The 23,598-nt window shown below is 46.6% G+C and overlaps 1 protein-coding gene across 1 annotated transcript in view; it reads right to left on the bottom strand.

The window, feature by feature from the left end:
• Positions 1-2,607: 2,607 nt before the first annotated feature.
• LOC119965240 (electrogenic sodium bicarbonate cotransporter 1-like) overlaps positions 2,608-23,598 on the bottom strand; it is a 133,378-nt gene continuing 112,387 nt past the window's right edge. The window contains exons 22-24 of the mRNA XM_038795713.1: positions 20,535-20,684; positions 8,825-8,889; positions 2,608-2,855 (exon numbers count right to left, since the gene is read on the bottom strand). Coding sequence (XP_038651641.1) covers positions 8,836-8,889; positions 20,535-20,684 — 204 coding nt within the window. The 3' untranslated portion in view covers positions 2,608-2,855; positions 8,825-8,835. The remainder of the gene's footprint in view (positions 2,856-8,824; positions 8,890-20,534; positions 20,685-23,598) is intronic.

Here is a 23,598-nt window from a genome sequence, read left to right as displayed (position 1 = left end):
CATTAATTTGATTAAACAATCATGCAAATTAGGAACAAGATAAAAAGGCAGTTAATCCCAGTCATATAGATCTATATAAAGACTGACTATCCAGCTTTTTCAAGCCTTACAATAGAACTGTTTGAGTGACAAACAGTAACACAAGAGTCAACCATCATAAATTAATGATTCTGTTGACACAATTGCAACTCAATATTTAGGTTAATCAAACTGAAAATCTACAAATATGGATATAAACAACCATGATTCATCAGTACATGCCAAACAATTCTTAAAAATTAACAATTTGCAAAGAGTCTTTAAATAAGTATCAATCTTAAAATCTTTACAGTGCCAAAGGGGATCATTTGGCCCATCGAGTCTGCACCACCTCTCTGAAATAGCACCCTACCTAGGCTCATTCCCAAACCTATCCCCATAACACCATCTAGCATGTACATCCCTGGACACCAAGGGGCAATTTTATCATGGCCAATCCACCAAATCTGCACATCTTTGGACTGAGAGAGGAAACCAGAGCACCCAGAGGAAACCCACTCAGACACGGGGAGAATAATGTATCTAACAAATTATTCAGAACAACAAATCGACAATTGTACTTAAATTCAACTCAGATATTTCACTGTAGAAAAAGATATGGATTCTGATTCCTAAAAGTTCACAAGTAACATGCAAGAGGCTAATATTGCATTACACACTGTACATAGCATGTTACATCACAGAAACAGGCCATGGTCTACACTGGTGTCCTTTTCCATATAAGCCAGCTAGTCTGATCATACAGTTGCATTTGCTCCACAGTACGCCATATACTTTCAATTTTGTTCCTTCTGAGAGAACACAATTAATTCCTTTTAAGAAAATTTGCACTTTATAGACCAAACAGTTGTGGCAGAGAATTCCACATTCTATCCACCCACCATGTAAAAATATATTTCCTCCCCCCACTTTAAGTATTTTGCGACTATCTTAAATTTGTGCTCCCTCAAAACCATATTATTGGAAACAACGTATTCCATTTATTTTATTCTAATCCTTCTTAATCTTGAAGACCTCTATCAGGTCATCTGTTAACTGTTTCAGTTCTAGAGAAAATAAATCCCAAGTTCTATACTGTCTCTTTGTAAGTGACAGTTGAAAACTTGGGATTTTTTCTTCATGCCTTTAACATCCTAATAAATCTACCACAACCTGTATTTATACACTTTGCTTTAGTGTCATAAAACATCCCAGGGGGCTTCACAGAAGTATTATAGAACAGAAAATAACACCAGACTAGGTGGTATTATGACAGGTGATCCAGGGCTTGGTGAAAGTTTTTAAGGAACGTCTTAAAGATGGAAAGCCTGGCAGGTAATCACCAAGATTTCAGGAGAGAATTCCAAAATTTAAGGCAACTAAAGTCATAGCACCGTTAGTAGGCCAATCAACATCACGGCTACTCAAGCGGGCAAACCTTGGGGAGGTTGTCAAGTTGGAAGATATTACAGAGATAGGAAAGGGCAAGGCCATGGATATATTTGAAAACAAAGATGAGGGGCGCGATTCTCCGCAAATGCGGAGAGTCGTAAAGGCTGCCGTGAAACTGGCCGTGTTTCACGGCAGCCTCCGCGCCCCCTCCCGGGACCCGAATCTCCCCCCCGGGCGGGGTTAGCAGCGCGGCCCCGTGAAGCACGGCATAGCGACCATCGCTAAGTCCGCGCGCCAAGCGTCACGGCGGCTGACACGCCGATGATGTCGTCCGCGCATGCGCGGGTATCGGACCCGCTGCCCGCGATCGGTGCCCACCGATCGCAGGCCCATGCTACCCTTGGCACGGCCGGGTGGTGCAGCCGTGCCAATCGGTGCCATGGTTGTTCGGGACGGCACTTTGCGGCCGTTTTCACGAACGGTGAGAGCAGGTGTGATTGCGTTCGTGAAAACGGCCGTAAAGGCCTGGGAACTCGGCCCATCAGCCTGGGGAGAATTGCTGTTCGCCGTAAAAAACAGCGAGCAGCGATTTGTGTCGTGGAGCGGCCGGGGGGGGGGGGGGGGGGGGGGGGGGGAGATAGCGGGAGGGCGGGAAAAATGTCGGGAAGGCCCTCCCGCTATTCTCCGACCCGTCATGGGCAGCGGAGAATCGCGCCCGAGAACTTTAAAAGTGAGGCATTGCTTAAATGGGAGTCACTGTAGGTAGGCAAGCACAGTGGTGACGGGGTGAATGGGAAACGCGCATTAGGACGGCTGGGAGAGCTTTGGATGCTTTTAATCATTTAAAGTTTCTCACTAAAGTCATGCTTTTTCTTGCTCAATAAAACTCCAGATGTTTCCATGTCGCTGAAATGGCCTGCAAATAAGGAAGTAAAAGGGTGGGATTTTTGGCCGGACCCGTTTTATGGTGAAGCGCCCCTGCCGGCAGTGGGATCCACCTTCCCGGCAGCCAGCCAATGGGGTTTCCCTTTGTGGACACCCCCACGCCGTCGGGAAATCCGTGGGCATGAGTGCACTGCCGGCCAAGCGGAGGATCCTGCCGACTGAGAATCCCGCCCGAGATATTTTACTTCTGTAACTTTTCACTGTCTGTAATTGAGTCCAATGAAAACATGCATATATTTCAATACAAGGGTAGATATTATCAGCTGAAGATAGCACTGATTTTAAACAGCAAAATTAAATGATTAAAGATGCAGATGAACTTGTCCAAGGTTCTTTTTCAATTCAAGGATAATCTTTTTACACCATGCCATGTGACGTTAGTTTTCATTATCAAACCAGAATAATTCCCTTTTACTTTTTCCAGAGTTTGCTCCCAACAGTAGATATCAACCTTTCAAGTCTGTCTTTCACTGTGGCCTTTACTGTCACAGGATATCCTCCTGTCAAAATACAAATAGGTAAAGGCTAAGGCATGGAAAAAGTATGACAAACTGTCAGCAGCAATAATTCCCATGAATTTAACATATTAGTATTTTATTGACATTTGTTGCCATTTTAGCATCTGCTAAACGTCGGAGAAATTGTATCTTAGAGAGGGGAAATATAGCATATAATATGCTAAGATATTGTGATTATAGATATACGCTAAGCAGATAATATTAGAATTACATATACAAGTACTGATAATGGTTACCATGAAATTACTGAGTTATCATAAAAACCTATCTGGTTTACAAATGCCATTTAGGGAATTAAATTTGCTGTCCTTGTCTAGATTAGCCTGCATGTGATGCCAGACCCACAACAACACGCTTAACTCTTAACTGTATACTGAAATAGCTCAGCCAGTAACTCAGTTCTACTCAACTGCTGGAACAGAACACAATGCGGATACAATTATGGATTGCTGAGGCTCCCCACCACATTTGGGAAGCAAAGTAGCACAGTGGATAGCACTGTGGCTTCACAGCGCCAGGGTCCCAGGTTCGATTCCCTGCTGGGTCACTGTCTGTGTGGAGTCTGCATGTTCTCCCCGCGTCTGCGTGGGTTTCCTCCGGGTGCTCCGGTTTTCTCTCACAGTCCAAAGACGGGCAGGTTAGGTGGATTGGCCATGCTAAATGGCCCTTAGTGTCCAAAAAGGTTAGGAGGGGTTATTGGGTTACAGGGATAGGATGGAAGTGAGGGCTTAAGTGGGTCGGTGCAGACTCGATGGGCCGAATGGCCTCCTTCTGCATTGTATGTTCTATGTTATTCTCAAGGTCAACTGCCCCCTCTCTGGATGCAGAATGCCGGAATAAAAGCCCCCGCTCCCACCCAGCCAAGCCACAGAGAGGCTTGAACTGGTAAACTGAACAGTGTACCAGTTTGTCTCCCCATGTGGCGGACAGCTCATCCTGCCACTGCGAGGAGAAAGAGGCCCTTTTTAAAAAAAATGTTTTTATTCCAAATTTTTCAATAACTTTTACAAAACACTACAAAAAAGAAAATAATGCAAAGCATTATATCAACTGAAACCACTTAACCCTCTATCCAGCTAAAAATTTAACAAAACAAAACAAAATGGGGCATCCGCCCCTAACAAATAACATAAAAACAACCCCCCCCCCCCCCCCCCCCCCCCAGGGTGCTGCTGCTGCTGACCTCCACCTATCGTTCCGTGAGAAAGTCAAGGAATGGTTGCCACCACCTGGAGAACCTCTGCAGAGACCCTTGCAAGGCAAACTTTATCTTCTCCAACCTGAGAAACCTCACCATGTCACTGACCAAAGCCTCCACGCTTGGGGGATTCGCGTCCCTCCACATTAACAAGAGCCTTCTCCGGGCTACCAAGGAGGCAAAGGCCAGAACTCCGGCCTCTTTCAACTCTTGCACTCCCGGATCGTCCGATACCCCAAATATCGCTATCCCCCAGCTCGGTTTTACCCGAGTATCCAAGTCCTTGGACATTGCCTTTGCAAAGCCCTTCCAAAATTCCATAAGTGCCGGGCATGTCCAGAACATATGGACATGGTTTGCTGGGCTCCCTGAGCACCTCACACACCTGTCCTCTACCCCAAAAAACTTACTCTTCTCACCCGTCATATGCGCCCGATGCACCACTTTAAACTGAATCAGGCTAAGCCTGCCACAAGATGAGGAGGAATTGACCCTGCCCAGGGTGCCAGCCCACAGGCCCTCATCCAGCTCCTCGCCCAGCTCCTCCTCCCACTTGCCCTTCCCTGTTTTTCACATCCAGGCCTGAGTGGAAAACCTGCCCCACCCATCCCTTCCTCAGCCTAGTTTGATCCGCGATCTTCAGGTGTGTTTCCTGTAGCTTGGCAACGTCTGCCTTCAGCCCCTTCAAGTGCGAAAACACCCGGGCCCTCTTGACTGGCCCATACAAGCCTCTCACATTCCACGTGATCAGCTGGACCGGGGTCCTACCCACTGCCTGCAACCCCCCCCCCCCGCCCGCTTCAGGTACCGCCCCCACCATTTCGCGGGAAAGAGCCACGCTCCCTGCCTGGGCCGACCCCGCCCCCGTGTCGCAGTTCATTTCAACTGCAACGTCACCCCAGTCCCCGAGGGACCCGGGCTACGGGCCCACCAAGTCCCAAGAAAACGCGGGGGAAAAGCCCCACCCAAACAATCATTGCCCCTCTCCCTCACCAACATCCCACATAACATACTGCAAACCATTAATTCAAGTCCAGCTTTTCATTTTTGATGAAAGTCCACGCCTCATCCGGCGTATCAAAATAGTGGTGTCGGTCCTGGTATGTGACCCACAGTCTCGCCGGCTGTAACAGCCCGAACTTCACCCCCTTCCCGTGGAGGATCACCTTAGCCCGGTTGAATCCTGCCCGCTTCCTGGCTAGCTCTGCATTCTAGTCCTGATAAATACGGATCTCGGTATTCTCCCACCTGCTGCTCCGCTCCTTCTTCGCCCATCGCAGGACACACTCCCTGTCGGTGAAACGGTGAAACCAGCACCATCGCCCTCGGCGGTTCGTTCGCCCTCGGCCTCCTTGCCAGGACTCTGTGCGCTCCATCCAGCTCCAGGGGCCTCCGCCATTTTTTGTGAAGCGCCTCGTGCGCTTCCACTCTAACCGCCAGGCCCAGAATCTCGTCCTCGTTGTCAGAGGCCTTCTGCTGCACCTCCTTGATCGGTGTCCCCTGCATCTTCTGGGTCTCCACCAACCTTTCAATCGACGCCTTCATAAGGGCCAACATCTCTGCCTTCAAGTCAGCAGAGCAGCTTTTTTAAATCTCCTGCTGCTCCCGAGACCACTGGGCCTACGCTGCCTGGTCCCCGCCTGCCGCCATCTTGTTTTTTCACACCCGTTCTCCTCTCTGCTCCAAAGCCACTTCTCTGACCGCTCTGCTCCTGGTCCACTCCATACAGTGCTGGAGGACCCTCACTGCTACCTTCCCACACCGGAAATCGTCGAACAAATGCCGCTGAGGCTCCTTAAAAGGGCCCGAAAGTCAGTTATCGGCGGGAGCTGCTGACCGTCCGACCTACCCAGGCATAGCCGCAACCGGAAGTCCCAGAAAGAGGCCCTTAAATGACCACATAAGTAGCTCAATCAAATTCTGGGCAGGAGGGCAATCATCCATTTGTAAAATGCAGTGTCTGCAGGAATACGATGGCATGCCACCCCCACCTTCCCTTGCTATTTTACCCTACCGCCATTTCTCAGCCTGTCCCTTATGCCCTGTAAGGTCAACCCATGAAAGCAGACAACAGATGGATAAGAGCGTACAAGAATTGTTCCCTTATTATACGGCCACATTGAAAATAGTGGACACATATCTCCATTATTTTTATTTTTTTCCTTTGTGGCCTTCAATCTCACACACACCAATATCTGTCGAGCCTCCACCTCCTGCTACTGTACAGCTGAAGTGCCGGTTTTGGAGGAGCTCTTTTCAATTTTCCTGCTGCTAAACGTGCAGTTTCCGCAGCCTAGTACTTTGTCTAAAGCCCTCATAAACCTCCAGGGCCTGCTGACTATCGGAAGATTAGACACAAACATCAGCTGACAGGCTGCACGGTGGCACAGTGGTTAACATTACTGCCTTAAGGTGCTGAGGACCAGGGTTCGATCCCAGCCCCGGGTCACTGTCCGTGTGGTGTTTGCATATTCTCCCTGTGTCTGCATGGGTCTCACCCCACAACCCAAAGATGTGCAGGGTCGGTGGATTGGCCACGCTAAATTGCCCCTTAATTGGAAAAAAAAGGAATTGGGTACTTTAAATAAAATTTTTAAAAATATCAGCTGACACCAAAACCAAACTTAAGTTCATAATCCAATGCACCTACGTTACAATGTCTTCCTCAGCCCATTTCCCCAGATATATAAAAAGGTTTGTTCTGGATTCTGATGACAAACCTGGAAACCCATTTCTCATTCAAATTGACTTTTTCATTCAAATCATTGATGAGAGGAAAATATCGCTGTCATAATATCCACTCCTGTATATAATGAGGTGCAGACAGGCAGTGATTGACACATAGGATGACCAGTAAGCACACAGCACAGTGCAGCCAATCACCAGACAGGACACTACCACTATAAAGCCAGGGGGCACTAGGTTTCCCGCTCTCTGGACCCAGCTACTGAGACAGTCGGAGTCCACGAGCTAGTCAGTGCAAACACCATGCGGTAGCTAGTAAGTCTGGTCAGGCTAGTACCAGGTCTCCAGTCAGTTCAGTATAGTGTTGACCCACAGCTGAGCATGTATATTAGTTATATTGTTGAATAAAATTGTGTTGGATCTTCTCCAGTGTTAGAGGTCTGTCTCTCGTCACACTGCATCAAGTGCATCCACGTTGAACCAACCTGCCTAACATATCAATCCCCAATAGTTTCCATTTATGTAACATTGTTATTTCCCTTGCTCACATTACACAACATCTTGCAATTATATAGTACCTCGAAAGTAGCATGATTTTCTAAGACTTTAAAAGAACACCAAAAAGCAGCAACACATAGCCATTGTAACTGAGATCAGCACGGTAACCAAATGGGGCAGGGCATGTAACTATAATATATTATATATATATGTGTATACATACACACACACACAAACATTAAAAATGTGTATATATATATATTTTTTTCTCTGTACTCTCAGCCAAGTCTTAGTAATTTGACAAAGGCCAGGAACTCTTGGTGTGGAATATGACAGTGTGAGAATGACCTGTTGCAACGGCATAATCTTTTTAGCAAGTGATGAGATTGAGGATAATAACAGTCTGGCACCAATTATTAATTATTTTGACCAATTAATTAATGTTCCTGATACAGGAGTAGACCGTACAACCCCCTCAACCTGTTGCACCATTCCTGTAGATCATGACTGAGCCACACCTCAATCCCATTTACTTGTCTTTGCTCCATATCCCTCAATACCTGATCTAATAAAAGTCTTATCACTCTCAGCCTCAAAAATCTCAATTGACCCAGCATTCACAGTCTTTTGTGGGAGTGAGTTCCAGATTTCCACTACCATGTGTGTGAAAAAATGCTTCCTGATTTCACTCTTAACTCTAATTTTAAGATTGTTCCCCTTTGTTCTGGATTCCCCCACCAGACGAAAGAGATTCTCGTCCTCTGTCCACCCCACTGAATCCATTTGATTCTCACAAAGGTGGAATGAGTTGTCTTGATGTTCTTTCAAGTGGGTTGATGTAATTTTGAACACCTCGATGAGATAGATCCTCAACCTTCTAATCTCAAGCGAATACAAACCAAATTTATGCAACCTGTTTTGAATATTATAAATCTGAGCTGTAGCCTCTCCAACAATAATGCATCTTTCCTGAGGCACAGCGTCCAAAACTGAACTCCAGATGGGGGTATGACGAAGGCTTCTGAGAGCAAAGATGCAACATACTGTGGGTCAAACGTTGTAAAGACAAAGACAATTGATCGAGGAAAGATCGATTGGCATTGCTACAAGTTGAATTCACATAGTTGTTCTATGCAGAACAGAGGAATATTATCCTTTTTGTTTAGCCTGTTGCTGGCCCTCCAGCTTGCCCTCTTGGAGCTGATGGTCACATGTACATTCCTTGCCCCATTATTTAATTAGCGCCGTCTTCAGATTCTGAGGGAAAGTGACAAGAAGAAGTTCTGAATTTACAGTGGCACAAAGGCATCACTGGAAATTTTATCCTGATATATATAAATAATGAAAAGGTACACAAATAAATAAATATATTTTGACAGACCTTTAGATATTTTTAAGAATGACATGGCATATATCAGAGTCCTAATTCAGAAATTCATTTACTTCAAGACATGTTTTTTCAGCTATATGATACTTTTTTTACTGTTCGACATACTTTCATAGTCAAAAGGTTATCTACACAAAACATATAGTCGGTGATTAATCCGGTATGGTGATACAATTAACTTACCATTTATTCTTTCAATTCACAGAGATATTTATATCAGGACCTTTTTGCAGGTACAGGTATTCAGACTAGAGGAAGAAAATAATGTGCAAAATGTTAAATTGAATTTTTAGCCACTATTTCAGCTGTTTAGAACTGCTGAAGTAATTCATACAGAATATTAATTCCTTTGTTACAGTAGAGTGTTTTTTCCATTTATTCTTCTGCTGTTCTGATGGCACTGACCTACCTATGAATCTGTGCTCCAGTGTACCAAGGGCTCACTAGAATCTTTCTGAATTTACAATCCCCCAAGTGCACATCTGAGTTATGGGGTGGAATCTTATAATACTTTTTCAAGGTGTCAGGCTCAGACTGAAAGCTGGCGTGTAGCTCACCAGTTGCACAGACCAGTTTTCTCTCCAGATCTGGAGCCTCTTTAAAGCAAAAAAGATGACTGGGTGGGTTTCTACCATCATTCTGTGTGGCGGGGCCTGATAGAGCTAGAACTTGGCAGGAGCGCCTCGATCAGAACAGAAGTGTTCATACCTTTGCACCCTGAAGGAATTCCCTCCATTGATTCATGTTTTTAAAAGCTGTTGCGAACGTTGCCGACTTATGATTATTTAGTAAGGGGGGGATCATGTGGTAGGGAGGCCCGTTAATAATATTGACAATAATTATAATTTATTTAAATGAGGTTTCTGCCCTTTGAGTGCATGAACTTTGTGCCGTCGCTGGCGACAGGTGAGAAAAATCGGGAAAAATGCAATCTCTCCGGAGAGAATCACTTTTCCAGATTCCCTCTGGATTTTCTACCCGTGTCGTTGTTCTCTCTGACGGTGATCGCAGGCTGAAAATCGGCCCTATAGTTAGGCTCTGTAATGATGAGGGGGCCATAACCAAGCCTAATCCTGCCCTTTCTTGGACAATTTCAGATGGGATCAGGGATAACAATTTGGAGTTGCAGCATTTTTATATTTTTCCCTCAGCCACTCAGGGACACTATATGATGGAATTTATTGCCTTCTGGAGACAGGCTTGCAGGCAGGAATCTTCGTAATATGGTGGCGGGAGGGGAGTCGACATCTATCATGATGAAATGCTTCGAGAGGTTGGTCATGAGACACATCAAATCCATACTCCCAAAACGCCTTGATCCACTGCAATTCATATACTAACATAACTGGTCCACAGCAGAAGCTATCTCCTGGCCCTACACTCATCTCCGGAGCATCTTGACACAAGGACTCCTACGACAGACTCCTATTTATTGACTACAGCTCCGCCTTCAACATCATAATCCCAGCCAAGCTCATATCAAAACTTCAAAACCTAGGAAGTAGCTCCTCTCTCTGCAACTGGACCCTAGACTTCCTGACGCATAGACCACAATCAGTAAGGATAAACAACTACACCTCCTCCACGATAGTCCTCAATGCCGGGGCCCCGCAAGGCTGTGTACTTCGCCCCCCCCCCCCCATTATACTCCCTATACACACACGGCTGTGTGGCAAAATTTGGCTTCAACTCCATCGACAAGTTTGCTGATGACACAACCATAGTGGGTCGGATCTTGAACAACAGTGAGTCAGAGTACTGGAGCGAGATAGAGAACTTAGTAGCATGGTGTAACGATAGCAATCTCTCCCTCAATGTCGCAAAACTAAGGAGCTGGTCAATGACTTCAGAAAGTGAAATAATGTACACACCCCTGTCTGCATCAATGGCGCAGAGGTGGAGATGGTTGGCAGCTTCAAATTCTGAGGCATGCACATCACAATAATCTGTCCTGGTCCACCTACGTTGACACTACACCAAGAAAACACAAGAGCCCATATACATCCTCAGGAAAATAAGGAGATGTGGCAATTTTTACAGATGTGCCATCTTATCTGGCTCATCACAGCCTGGTATGGCAACTGCTTGGTCCAAGACCGTAAGAAACCACACAGAGTTGCGAACACAGCCCAGTCCATCATGTGAACCTGCCTCCATCCATTGGCTCTGTCTACACCTCCCGCTGCCTTGGGAAAGCGGGAAGCATAATCAAAGACCCCTCCTACCCGGGTTATGTTCTCTTCCAACCGGGCTCCTTCTTTGCCCATCGCAGGACACATTTCTAGTCAGTAAAGCTCTGACTCATAATTTACCATAGAAATCCTTGAAGACCTCATTGATCATTTCCGAGCTCAGGACCGTGTTACCCCCACCGTCCCTAATTCCGCCAATTTCCCTGGCCGCCTCTCTCTTCCGTAGTTGGTACACCAGCATCCTACTTGCCTTCTCCCCATACTCGTACACCGCTCCTTGTAACTTCCTCAACTGAGCCTCTGCTTTTCCTATGATAAGCAAGTCAAATTCTACCTGCAGGCTCCGGTGCTCCTTTAGCAGCCCTCCTCAGGGGACTCCGCATACCTCCTGTCCATCCTGAGTATCTCCCCCACCAACCTCTACCTCTCCATCCTATCCCTCTTCTCCCTGTGGGCCCTGACTGAAATTAGCTCCCCCCTGATATCCGCCTTCAGCGTCTCCCAGACCACACTCACTGAAACCTCCCCTGTATCATTGGTCGCCACATATTTTTGGATACTCCTCCAAATCCGCCCACAGACCTCCTCATCCGCCAATAGTCCTACGTCCAGTCTCCACAGAGGGCGTTGGCCTCTCTCCGCCCCCAGCCTCAACTGCACCCAGTGCGCAGGATGGTCCGAGACCGCAATGGCCGAGTACTCTACCCCCTCCACTCTCGGGATTAGCGCCCTGCTCACCAAGATAAAATCGATCCGCGAGTACACTTTGTGGACGTGGGAGAAGAAAGAAAACTCCTTCGGCCTTGGCCGAGCGAATCTCCACTTGTCCACTCCCCCCATCTGGTCCATGAACCCCCTCAGGACCTTGGCCGCTGCCGGCCTCTTACCCGATCTAGACCTAGACCGATCCAGTGCAGGGTCCAGGACCGTGTTAAAGTACCCCCCATTAACAGGCCGCATGACTCCAGGTCCGGGATTTTACTCATCATTCACTTCATAAAATCTGCATCGTCCCAATTCGGGGCATACATGTTCACTAGCACCACCCGGGCTCCCTGCAGTTTGCCACTCACCATATCTACCCCCTTTATCCTCCACAATACCCCCTGCCTCAAATGCCACCCGTTTGCTCACCAAGATTGCGACCCCCCCGGTCTTCGCATCCAGCCCCGAGTGAAAGACCTGCCCCACCCATCCCTTCCTCAGCCTAGTTTGATCCGCGACCTTCAGATGCATTTCTTGTAGCATGGCTATGTCTGCCTTTAACCCCCTTAAATGCGAGAACACATGGGCCCTCTTGACCGGCCCACTCAGGCTCCTCACATTCCACGATCAGCCTGGTCGGAGGGTTGATTAACCCCCCCTCCGCCGACTAACCATCCCCTTTTTTAGGCCAGCCACGTGCCCGCGCCTCCTGCACACCCCAGCCCCCCAACCGGAGGCTCCCCGTCCCGACTCCCCCTTTAACTCCCAAAGTTGCTTCCCCTACAGCCAGCAAAGCAGCATCCCAGCCCTCCCCCCCCCCACCCCCTCGATCCCCCTCTCCCAAGTCAATTATCCGCTTAACCCCACTCCCCCCCCCCCCCCCCCCATTGCTCTCCCGTAAGTCAGCTGACTCATGCTGACCAGGCCGCTCCCACCTGTACCTCCAATCCCACTGTTGGCTCCCTCTACGGGCCTCCGACCTCCCCCCACCCAACCAAATGAGGGAGAGAGAACACCCCCCTTATTCCTGTGTGTCAAGAAAGAAAAGCTCAAACAAACAAACAAACTTCGGGTGCTGTCCCCGACGATGAGCAACTCCCCCCACCCCGCAAACTGCTCTGGCTGTCCGGTCCATCCCCACTGCCTGTGACGCAGCTCTATACAAACAGCAAACAGACCCAGAACCTCAAGGACCCAGAACAAAGGGGTAAAAATAGAAAACACAGGGGAAAACCAACATAACACCGCCTCCTCCAGCCCCCACCGCCCCACCGGGGTGCCCCAACAACATACAGCTGTCCATTAATTCAAGTCCAGCTTCTCGTTCTTAATAAAAATCCACGCCTCATCCGGAGTATCGAAGTAATGGTGCCGGTCTTTGTACGTGACCCACAGCTTCGCCTGTTGTAACAGCCCGAACTTCACCCCTTTGCCGTGGAGGACCGCCTTGGCCCGGTTGAATCCCGCACGCCTCTTAGCCAGCTCTTCACCCCAGTCCTGGTAGATATGGATCTCACAGTTCCCCCACTTACTGCTTCGCTCCTTCTTTGCCCATCGCAGGACACATTCCTTGTCGTTAAGCGGTGGAACCTTGCCACCATAGCTCTCGGTGGCTCGTTCGCTTAGTCTTCCTTGCCAGGACTCTGTGCACCTCGTCCAGCTCCAGGGGCCGCGGGAAGGTCCCCGCGCCCATCAGCGTCCCCAGCATAGTGGCCACAAACGCACTCGCATCCGACCCCTCCGCGCCTTCATGGAGACCCAAAATTTGCAGATTCTGCCTCCTCGACCTGTTTTCAAGGTCTTCCAGCTTCTCCTGCCATCTTTTGTGCAGGGCCTCGTGAGCCTCCACTCTAACCGCCAGGCCCAAAATCTCGTCCTCACTGTCAGAGGCCTTTTTCTGCACCTCCTTAATCACTGTCCCCTGCATCCTCTGGGTCTCCACCAATCTTTCAATAGAAGCTTTCATAGGGGCCAGCATCTCCGCTTTTAACTCAGTGAAGCAGCTTCGAAGAAACTCCTGCTGCTCCCGTGACCACTGGGCCCACGCTGCCTGATCTGCGCCGGCCGCCATCTTGCCTTTTTGCACCCGTTCTCCTCTCTTCTCCAAAGCAGCTTTTTTGATGGCTCCACTCCTGGTCCACTCCATACAGCGCTCGGTGACCCTCACTGTTTCCTTCCCACACCGGGAATCGTCGTCCAAGTGCCGCTGGAGCTCCGTACAAGGGCCCAAAAGTCCGTTGTCGGTGGTAGCTGCCGACCGCGTGACCCACCCGGGCATAGCCGCAACCGGAAGTCTGGGGGGACCCTCCTTAATGGTCGCTACATGGCCAATAGCAACGTTGAAGCAATGTTTTCCCTGTGGTTCAGTTGTTTGAGGACTCTAATGGATGTCTGAGCTCTCAGCCAAGCCTCATTGTGCATTCTTGGATGAAAGCCCAGATAATGAGCCCCAGCGTAAACATTGCTCGATTGACAGCTCTGGCTCTCTGATCTATGCTGTCAACTGCACACTGTTTATTTACAGAAGATAAAGTTTGCAATTTCTGCTATCAAAACTTTAACTGGTGTATACGGTTGACATTTTTATAGGCCTCGAGTAAAAAGGGCTTTTTTAAATGGAAACGTTAAGTTATCAATGAGTGTTTTTGATAAAGGTTTTTTTTACACATCATGGGGGGGATTTCTCCACTACCTGCCGCTAATAGCAGGGTTCCCGATGTGGCAGAGTTCCCATGTGAGGGAAATAAATGGGATCGTTAGTGATGCCCCGGTCCCCCCACAACAGCGATATCGAGGTTCACACCCTGAGCCAGCGGGAGTACACAAATGAATCAAAATTACCATTTGCATCCTATTAAGGAACTGGACACCGGATTCTCCACTCCTCTGTGATGCTCCAGCCCTCTGGGCCGGGATTCACATGGGCGTGGAATGGCGCAAGTATTTGACAGCACGGCCCTGACGCAGTAGACTTCACAGTGGGCCAAGGGGGTAAGTATTTAAGGTAGGTGCCCCCAAGTCCATTGGAGGGCACCTCCCCCCACAATGCAAATCCTGCCCCCATCAGACCCTCCCATCAGTGACCCCCCATCAGGGACCCCCATGCATCATAGAACTCCCATATCAGAGACACCTGTAACAGAGAACCCACCATGTCAGAGAACTACCCCATATCAGAAGAAAACCTATATCAGAGAAAACCCCATATCAGAGAATGCCAGCATGTCAGGGAACCCCCATAAATGAGAACCCCCATATCTGAGAACTCTGCCCCAATAATAGAGACCCTCTCACCCCATCAGTCACCACTGTCTGGAAGCTAAAGAACAATCTAGGCAGAAACAGGGGAACAAATTGTTGCTTTTTCACTCACCCGTCCCTTACACCTGCTGCCTCAGACCGGTGTCTAAAAAGCAGCAGCTGTGCAGCTGTTACTTCATAGAAAGCCAAAGTGACATCACAAGTCTTTAAACCCCCTCAGATCCTTTGATCTGCAAGGCTTCTATTTACATCAAAGATAAATAGCTTTTAGTCGGCTGTAATTGACAGCTTCCAGACAGCCAGATGTCTGGATTGTTTATTTTCATTTCTCTTGACCCGCTTGGATGCATTTCAAGTAGCCTGCTTTAAACCTAACCGTAATGTTTATAAACGCCTATGATTTAAGTGTTTTCACTTCCTATTTTTCTCAGCAGAAAGCACTTAACTCATTTTGATGTGGTTAGGAGCTGTCAATCATAGACCCCCACGCCCCCAATGAAAATCCTGTCTTTGCAGGCATTTTCTCCCAAGCCGGGAATTTTCCCAGTTCCTGCTTTCGCCTGAAGGATGAAACTCCAGCCCATGATTCATGACCAGGTGAAGGCAGACTCAAAGGCACGACATGTGCAGCATTGAACAGAAAATTTCTGCAATTCGGCATGTAAGTGGGAGGCAACAATACGCCCGACAACTTTAGGGAATAAAGGAAGATTTGGGCCGTATTCTAACCAAAATAAAACAAAATGCTATTTTGGGCATGATTCGTGGGGCTGATCTCGACGCTTGTCGCAGGTACGACCCCGCTATCGACCTCACTCTGCCTGGTTTCCGTGTCCTTTTCCCACCGAGGCCACACTTCCTACACTGAGGAGCTCTGATAAGTGGATTGGGGCACCATTTTCGGGCCCCTCACACCCCACCACCTAAGGCAGGGCACCCCCCAGGTCCAATCCCCAGCACGGGCACAATGCAACTTGGCAGTGTCCCTGCCAGCCTTGCAGTGCCACCTGGGTATCCAGACAGTGCGACCTGGTCACCCAGATGTCACGGCCAGGGTGCCCAGGTGGCATTGCCAGGGTGCCATCCTAACAGTGCCAAGGTCTCTGGGTGGCACCAGCAGTGCCAGGGTGCCACCCTGCCAGAAGGTTGACCACCCCAATCGCGTGGGAGACCCCCCTCCCAGTACTGGTCCGCCTGGCCCCATTTATGGGGACCAGAATGGAACAGCGTCCGGCAGGGGTCACCTTGTGAGGCCGGGTGGCTGTTTGATCTAGCGAAGGCACATTCTAAGACAACTTCACTATGCAAGACTGGATCCTGCCTATTGTGTAACGGCTGTCAGGAAACCCAGAGGAGGCCTCTCCCAGGATCTACCAGCCACATCGTGACCCCATTCAGGTGCAACATAGCCAATAGATCCCGCCCAACAAGAGGGACCATGTATGGAGAGAATGCATGAGTTAATGAACTAATGAGGGTTGACGACTGGAAAAGGAACCATTAACAATGTCAGGTCACATGGGATCTCGGAATTATAGTTGAAAGATGAGGAGCAGACTAATGAAATGAAATTCGCTTATTGTCACAAGTAGGCTTCAAATGAAGTTACTGTGAAAAGCCCCTAGTCGCCACATTCCGACGCCTGTTCGGGGAGGCTGGCACGGGAATTGAACCGTGCTGCTGGCCTTCCTTGGCCTGCTTTCAAAGCTAGCGATTTAGCCCTGTGCTAAAGAAGATCAAGCGAGCAGTGGCTTATGGAAAATGGGGAAAAATAAAGAGAAAAACTGGAAAGTGATGAGGGGCTTTGACTGGAATGGTGGAAAGATTGGGATGAGCCTTTGGATGAAGGGAAGAGAAAAGAGAAAAAGCAGAGTGAGTTGCATAGCAGGTCTTGGTGTTAGTGATAAAACTTCCATGCACGCTTTGTATTTCACATTGAAAGCTGTGGTGTGAGCAGGTGTTTAGTTTTACATTATAAGATTACAGGGTTGTTGTTGCAGTTCAGGGTGTAGAATAATAAGGGACTTGGCAAAATTGGAGAAAGGTATGTGGGACCAGATTTAAAACAATTTTGTAACTTCAAAGGTACATATTGCTCCGTTCGCTGCAGAAACAGACTAGGCTTGGTGATTAAGGACATACTCTTTTTTAAAAATAAAAAATAAAAATGGGATACAGAAATTAAATCAAAAATACAGGGGGCAATTCTCCCAAAAGGTTTCCAACTGTGTTCTCCGACGGGAAACAAGGTGCGATTCCAGAGCACAATCCTCCCACAGTTAAAAATATTTTAGAGCCGGGGGGGGATTCTCTCCATGGGACCCTAGGAAGCCAGCAAGACTGGATCCTCAGGGATCTCAGAATAATCCCTATAGCAACCTCCCCTACCATCCCCCAATCGCTGGCAACGCCCCCGTCCAATTGCTGGCAAGGTCACCCTGAAATGCCCCCCTCTTTCAAACCCATTAATCCTTCAGGCCCGCCTCAGCAGTGCCAACCTGTCAGTGTCCCTTTTCAGGGCTACAGAGGGAAGACATGGTCCCGTTCACAGGAAAGACCCCTGACCATTCCCCTCCGACCCAGCCATCCCCCCCCCCCACCCGTCCCCCCGTCCCCCTCCACCGACCACCACCTCCCCTGAAGAACCCCCCTCAGCTCCATGGAGGTAAGTGTCGAGAGAGTACTCACCCCCTTGCTAAATGGCGCTTGCAGGACTTCCAGCTAGCGGGGGGGGGGGGGGGGGGGGGGGGGGGAGAGAGAGAGAGAGAGAGAGAGAGAGAGAGAGAGAGAGAGAGAGAGAGAGAGAGAGAGAGAGGAGAGAGAGAGAGGAGAGAGAGAGAGAGAGAGAACTGGTTTGACACCCAGCAAGAATCCCGTTTTGGGCTCACACCCAATTCAAGGGGCCAGCGGGAAACCAAGCTCGGGCTGACAGCCCCGAAGTATCGCCCCCACTATACCTTCACTGAAAAGCTGTCAACTAATTCTTCAGTTGTACTTCCTGAGCTATGATTAAATTACATAAATTAAACCTACAATTATAATATGAATCATATCCATAAATGAATTGTATTTATTTGGCACATTTTCACAGTATCATAGAATTGTTACAGCACAGGAGGCAGCTATTCGGTCTAGCCTGTCTGTGCCAGCTCTCAGGCAGAAGATGCAAAAGTCTGAGGACACGCACTAACAGATTCACAAGCAGCTTCTTCTCCGCTGCTACCAGACTCTTGAATGGCCCTCATATGGACTGAACTGATCTCTCCACGCATCTTCTCTACTGTGTAGCACGGCACTCCGTATGCTTCACCCGATGGCTATGTCTATGTATTTACATTGTGTATCTATCGTATGTCCTATGTGTTTCATGTATGATACGATCTGATTGGACTGTACACAGGACAATACTTTACACTGTACCTCGCTAGACGAGACATTAAATCTAAATCTGAATGAACAATACACCTTGTGCGGCTTTATCCCCATAATCCCGCACATTCTTCCTTTTCAGATAATAATCCAGTTCCCTCTTAATGTTTCGGTTCAATCTGTCTCAATCACACTCTCAGACACGGTAGTCCTGGTTTTGCTAAATTGTTGTGCGACAAAGTTTCATGTCTCCATTGCCTCTTTTGCCAATTACCTTAAATTTGTTACATTTTCAAGGATCCCTTTGCAAATTTGTTCTTTACACTATCACATAAAATATTTTCTTCTCGAAAACAGAAAAATACAGAATAGTTTATATGATTTGGTCTAAATTATCTTAATTTTGAAAGTCACCTCAGCCACATAGAGAGCTTGGATGTTATCTACTGCTGTCTGTTTTGGCTGTTATCTAAACAAGTAGACTGGCTGCTATCTGGACTTGACCAGGTTGACAATTCCATATGTGTTCAAACATTGTCTGTTGAGCGTGCATGTGACTGAACTCAGAACATCAGTTTGCACACGTATCTGTGTGCGAGTGGACTGGCTGCTGTCTAACTCTGCATCCAACTGGCCCATCTGCTGTCTGCACTTTATTCAGCTGGCTGGTGACTCTGTCCGGCTGTCTATTTATTGGATGTGTGTGACTCAGTCAAGTGTGTTTGACAGGCTGAATACAACTGGGTTGGTTCTGTTTTTGATTGGATAGACTTGCATCTTTCAGATTGGACTGGCTGCAAGTGACTGTTGATTGCATGTAGCTGTACTGATAAATTGTGACTTGGCTGGCTGAAGCCTGCCTGCATGTGATTGAGTTGGCTGCAAACTGAATGTAACCAAACCGTCTGTGTGAAAGTGAGCTCCCTGGCCGTTCTTTGCACTCCATTGATTTGTAGCCCCTTTTGATGAAGCCAAAGCTATTAATTTTAAGGATATGTTGGGAGGTATATTTATGGTCAAACAGAGTGAGACAGATTGAAACCTACACATGAAGCTGTGTTTATTTTCTTTTCGAGAGGTATTAAATAGAGTTCATTGAGAAAAGAGAGTGAGCCTTGACAAGAATGACTGAGGTTATGCTATAAAACTTTCTAATACGGGGTATACTATTTCCCAGTAACTGGCTGCGAAAAAAAAATCTGGCATCAGTGATTGTCAAACACAATGAGCAGCAGCACTTTAGTCAGAGCTCAATTGTGGAATTGAGCTGACTGTCTGACATGCATTCAATCTAGGATTTAAGAGATCATCTCTGTTGAGAGCTTAATTTTTCTCACTTAAAATGTTAAAAAATATAACTACCTAATTGGATATAAATAAAAAATATCAATGGTTATTTTGCATTTGTTCTATTTCCTGAACTTCTGGATGTGTTGTGTGTTTAATCCAGATTTTAATCCTGTCTGCCCGAGGTGGGTGGCTAGTTTAAATAGCCAGAAGGGATGGTGGCGTGGCAGTTTTGCAGTGCATTCTCCCTTGTTCCCCAGCAGGTTGAAAGTTGCTGGCCCCAGGCAGACGGGGGGCCTATCAAAATAGAAAGCTCTCTCTCAATGGTATTATCTGCACTGCGATGCAATATTAACGTTTGGGATTTGGAGACTCAAAACTCTGTGATTAATGTTGGCAGCCATCAGTAGGTCAGCAGAGGCCCAGGTAATTGTGTTTTAACATTTTTAAAAAACTCCTCGTGGAGCAGGAGTGATCTAAGGAAACCTTGTTCCTCCTCTTCCCTGTACATTCCCTTCTCTTTTCTCCTGTGTCTAAGATTGTCATTCAGGGCACAGTAAAGAGATTTTAACTTGTGAATTTACGATAAAATTTTCACCTTCAAAAATAGGTAAGCTTCCTATTTATGTTCTGAAGTAGTGTGGGGTAATTTATATCTAATATTTACCTCTACAAATGATTCAGGTGTTGGCACAGATGTTTTGCAAGTTGTTATTCTTGCTGGGCTTTTAGGCGGAGAGGGTATTTGACACGATACTGTGGTACAAGATGCTCTTAAATGGTCACATTTGTACTAGAGTTAATATGTTGTCAGTTCAGAAAGCAGCACGTGGCTGAACTGTGCTCCGACCAACAGAATAGAATTATTATTTAAATCAAGTTTTAAGCCAGTGCTTGGTACTACTTGGAAGTAATACTAAAATACAACTGTTGAAAGGAAATCATCACTCAATGTAATCACCAGCTGTTTACAGAATGAAGGGAATTAAACTGCCACTAGATGGCTGCAAAGATCTCAAGTTTCACTTGTGTAACATTTCTGTATTAAGAAAAGACAAAATGGAAAGAAAGATACTCACATCTTCACTCTCGTTGCTTGAAATCGATTTGTCAGTCTTTTCTTCCAGTACTTTGTTCTCTTTCTCAGGCATTGCATCATCGAGCCAGCTTAGGTCATGTCTGGAGAAGATGCATTCCATTGCCTTCCGTATCCCCACTAAAGCTAGGAGCTATCACCAAACAAACACCAACATTGTAATTTTAAAAAATTCTAATCAAACTAACAAACAACACTCTCAATTAAATAAGCAAATGACAGATGCATTTAGTTAACATATTGCTCTGCAAAAGAATATATTGCACAAATAATTTTGGCCCATGACAATATTAAAAAGGTATATATTTATACAATTTATTTAGATTTTAACCCTTGAAATCATCAAAAGAGAAACACTGGAAAAGTTCTGTGAAAGTAATTTAGGGCCTGGACTGCTGTGAAGCTTAAATATTTAATTAGAGGCCAATATCTTTAATTCATTTACTCCAAAACGACACGAGACAACGCAGGCTTTTTGCTATCCAAGATTTACGAAATGTTTCATATTGGGAATAATTTAATAAAAAAATTTAGAATACTCAATTCTTTTTTTCCATTTAAGGGGCAATTTAGCGTGGCCAATTCACCTACACTGCACAACGTTTTGGATTGTGGGTGTAAGATCCACGCAAACTCCTCACGGACAGTGACCCAGGGCTGGGACCGAACCCGTGGTCCTCAGCACCATAAGGCAGCACTGCTAACCACTGCACCACCATGCTGCCTGGCCATATTGGGAACAATTAAGTACCAGGACTGATTTCATTTTGTTATTATCTTCGACTTTCTTTAATTTTCCCAGCTCCAGGTTTCCCCAGGGCATGAATCACACGTAGGTTGAAAGAGTGAGGAACTGAAGTGTTATCAAACCTCTGCCAATGGCATACTGGAGTCAATTTTAATTTTGCTAAAGGCCTGACTTTAGGTGCGGGCAGACATGACAGACAGGAAAATAGGATTGAAATCAGTTCCACTTGATCGTCACTCAGTTTTACGTCCAACTCCATGCTCTGATCATATCTGGAGCAAGTGATGGAAGAAGTTCCCATCTGAAATAAGGAGGAATTCCATGATTATATTCAAATGAGGCTAAAATGTTGCTAAAGAATAGCAGTTTCCATTGAACACTTCCCCAGATCAGGCCTGGTTCTTTTGGCTGCGGTGGAAGACAACAGTAAGTTCAGCAGGGTTGTGACATTGAGTGATTCACAGGGAATGAGGGAAAAGAGTGAAGGTGGATGAGGATCACCCTCCTCGTAAAGACTGTCCATGGCTTGGAGTTGTGGGGCCCAGAACTCGTGAGTTCTTACCTGAAAGGAAGGATATTAAGTCAAGACAAAGAAATCTAAAAGGGGGTTGGTGTAAAATCCTGTACTGGATTCACTGTTAAAAGTGGAGTGGAAGCTTTATTTGAATGTGTCATTTGTAAAACCTGGACTGGACTTTAGAATGAAAACCACCAAGGGAAAGCATCATCATGAGAGAAGAATTTAGGGTAGCATAGTGGGGCAGTGGGTACACTGCAGTCTCACGCCGTTGAGGTCCCAGGTTCGATCCCGGCTCTGTGTCACTGCCCATGTGGAGTCTGCACATTCTCCCCGTGCTTGTCTGGGTTTCTCCCCCACAACACAAAGATGTGCAAGGTAGGTGGATTGGACACGCTAAAATTGCCCCTTAATTGGAAAAAAAGAATTGGGTACTCTAAATTTATTATTTTTTTTAAATTAGAGAAGAATTTAAAGCGTGTTTTGGGAGTAGAGTTTTGAAACTCTTATGTGATAATCATCTGGGGGCATTCTGAGGTGAAAATCACAGATATTAACTTGGGTTCAGAGTGGAGTGTGTAATTGACCAGTCATCTTGTGTGCTTAGAATCATAGAATTTACAGTGCAGAAGGAGGTCAGTCAGCCCATCGAGTCTGGACCGGCTCTTGGAAAGAGCACCCTACTTAAGCCCACTCCTCCACCCTATCCCCGTAACCCAGTAACCCCACCTAACCTTTTTGGACACTAAGGGCAATTTAGCATGGCCAATCCACCTAACCTGCACATCTTTGGACTGTGCGAGGAAACCGGAGTACCTGGAGGAAACCCACGCACACACGGGGAGAACGTGATGACTCCGCACGGACAGTGATCCAAGGCGGGAAATGAACGTGGGACCCTGGAGCTGTGAAACAACTCTGCTAACCACTGTGCTACCATGCTTAAAAGGGACTTTTTTGTGTTTATGAGAACATTGTAATTTAAGATGTACTTTGTAATCCATGTTAATGTTTAAATTAGTATGCATTTGTTAAGTTAAGGGGAGGAGTAAAGGAGTATTGTATAATAATCCAACTTTTCATTGTTGTTAAACCTAATTAGCGGTCCTATAACTGTTCCACCACATATTATTAAAAAAAATAAAAGTTATGTTCTTTTGAACCGGGGTTCTATTCTGGAATCCTCTGGTCCAGTTATAACATCAACTGGGATCGTAACAGAATTGAAAAGTAAGGCCAGGTCTGAGTAGGTATAACATCAAAGAGAGAGTGAAAAAAAAATCGCTGTATAGTCATTCCAAAATGCTAAAATCATGGTTGAAGATGGGTTCCCCCTTTGGGCTGCCCTGTGAAGCACCTTGGGTTGTTTTACTATGTTAAATGTGACATATAAATGCAAGTTTTTGTCCTTAAAAAATAAATTTCCCTAACTATTTAGGAACCATAAAACTAAGCTGCATAAACAGCAGTTTCCGATAAATTGGTTCGATGTGATTCACATATAGGGCGGGACTACCGAACACTCCGCCACGTGGTTTTCGGCGGAGGATACGATCCGCCAGCGGGATCTACCAGTCCTGCCAATGTTAATGGGATTTCTCATTGACTACACCCCGCTGGGAAATCCGTGCGCCAGCGTGGGACCGGAATTTCCCGTCGGCGTGAGCAGCTGGTAAGTCCCACCCATTCTTCTGATTCAAGTAATCTTGACTTTTATCACATATGTAGTGACTAATATAATCAAACAAATTAGATTAAACTCCTTGTGTTTGCATAATAAAG

This window comes from Scyliorhinus canicula, chromosome 4 (genome assembly GCF_902713615.1).
Source record: "Scyliorhinus canicula chromosome 4, sScyCan1.1, whole genome shotgun sequence".
In the NCBI taxonomy this organism is placed as follows: domain Eukaryota; kingdom Metazoa; phylum Chordata; class Chondrichthyes; order Carcharhiniformes; family Scyliorhinidae; genus Scyliorhinus; species Scyliorhinus canicula.
This window is presented reverse-complemented; position numbering and strand designations above follow the sequence as displayed.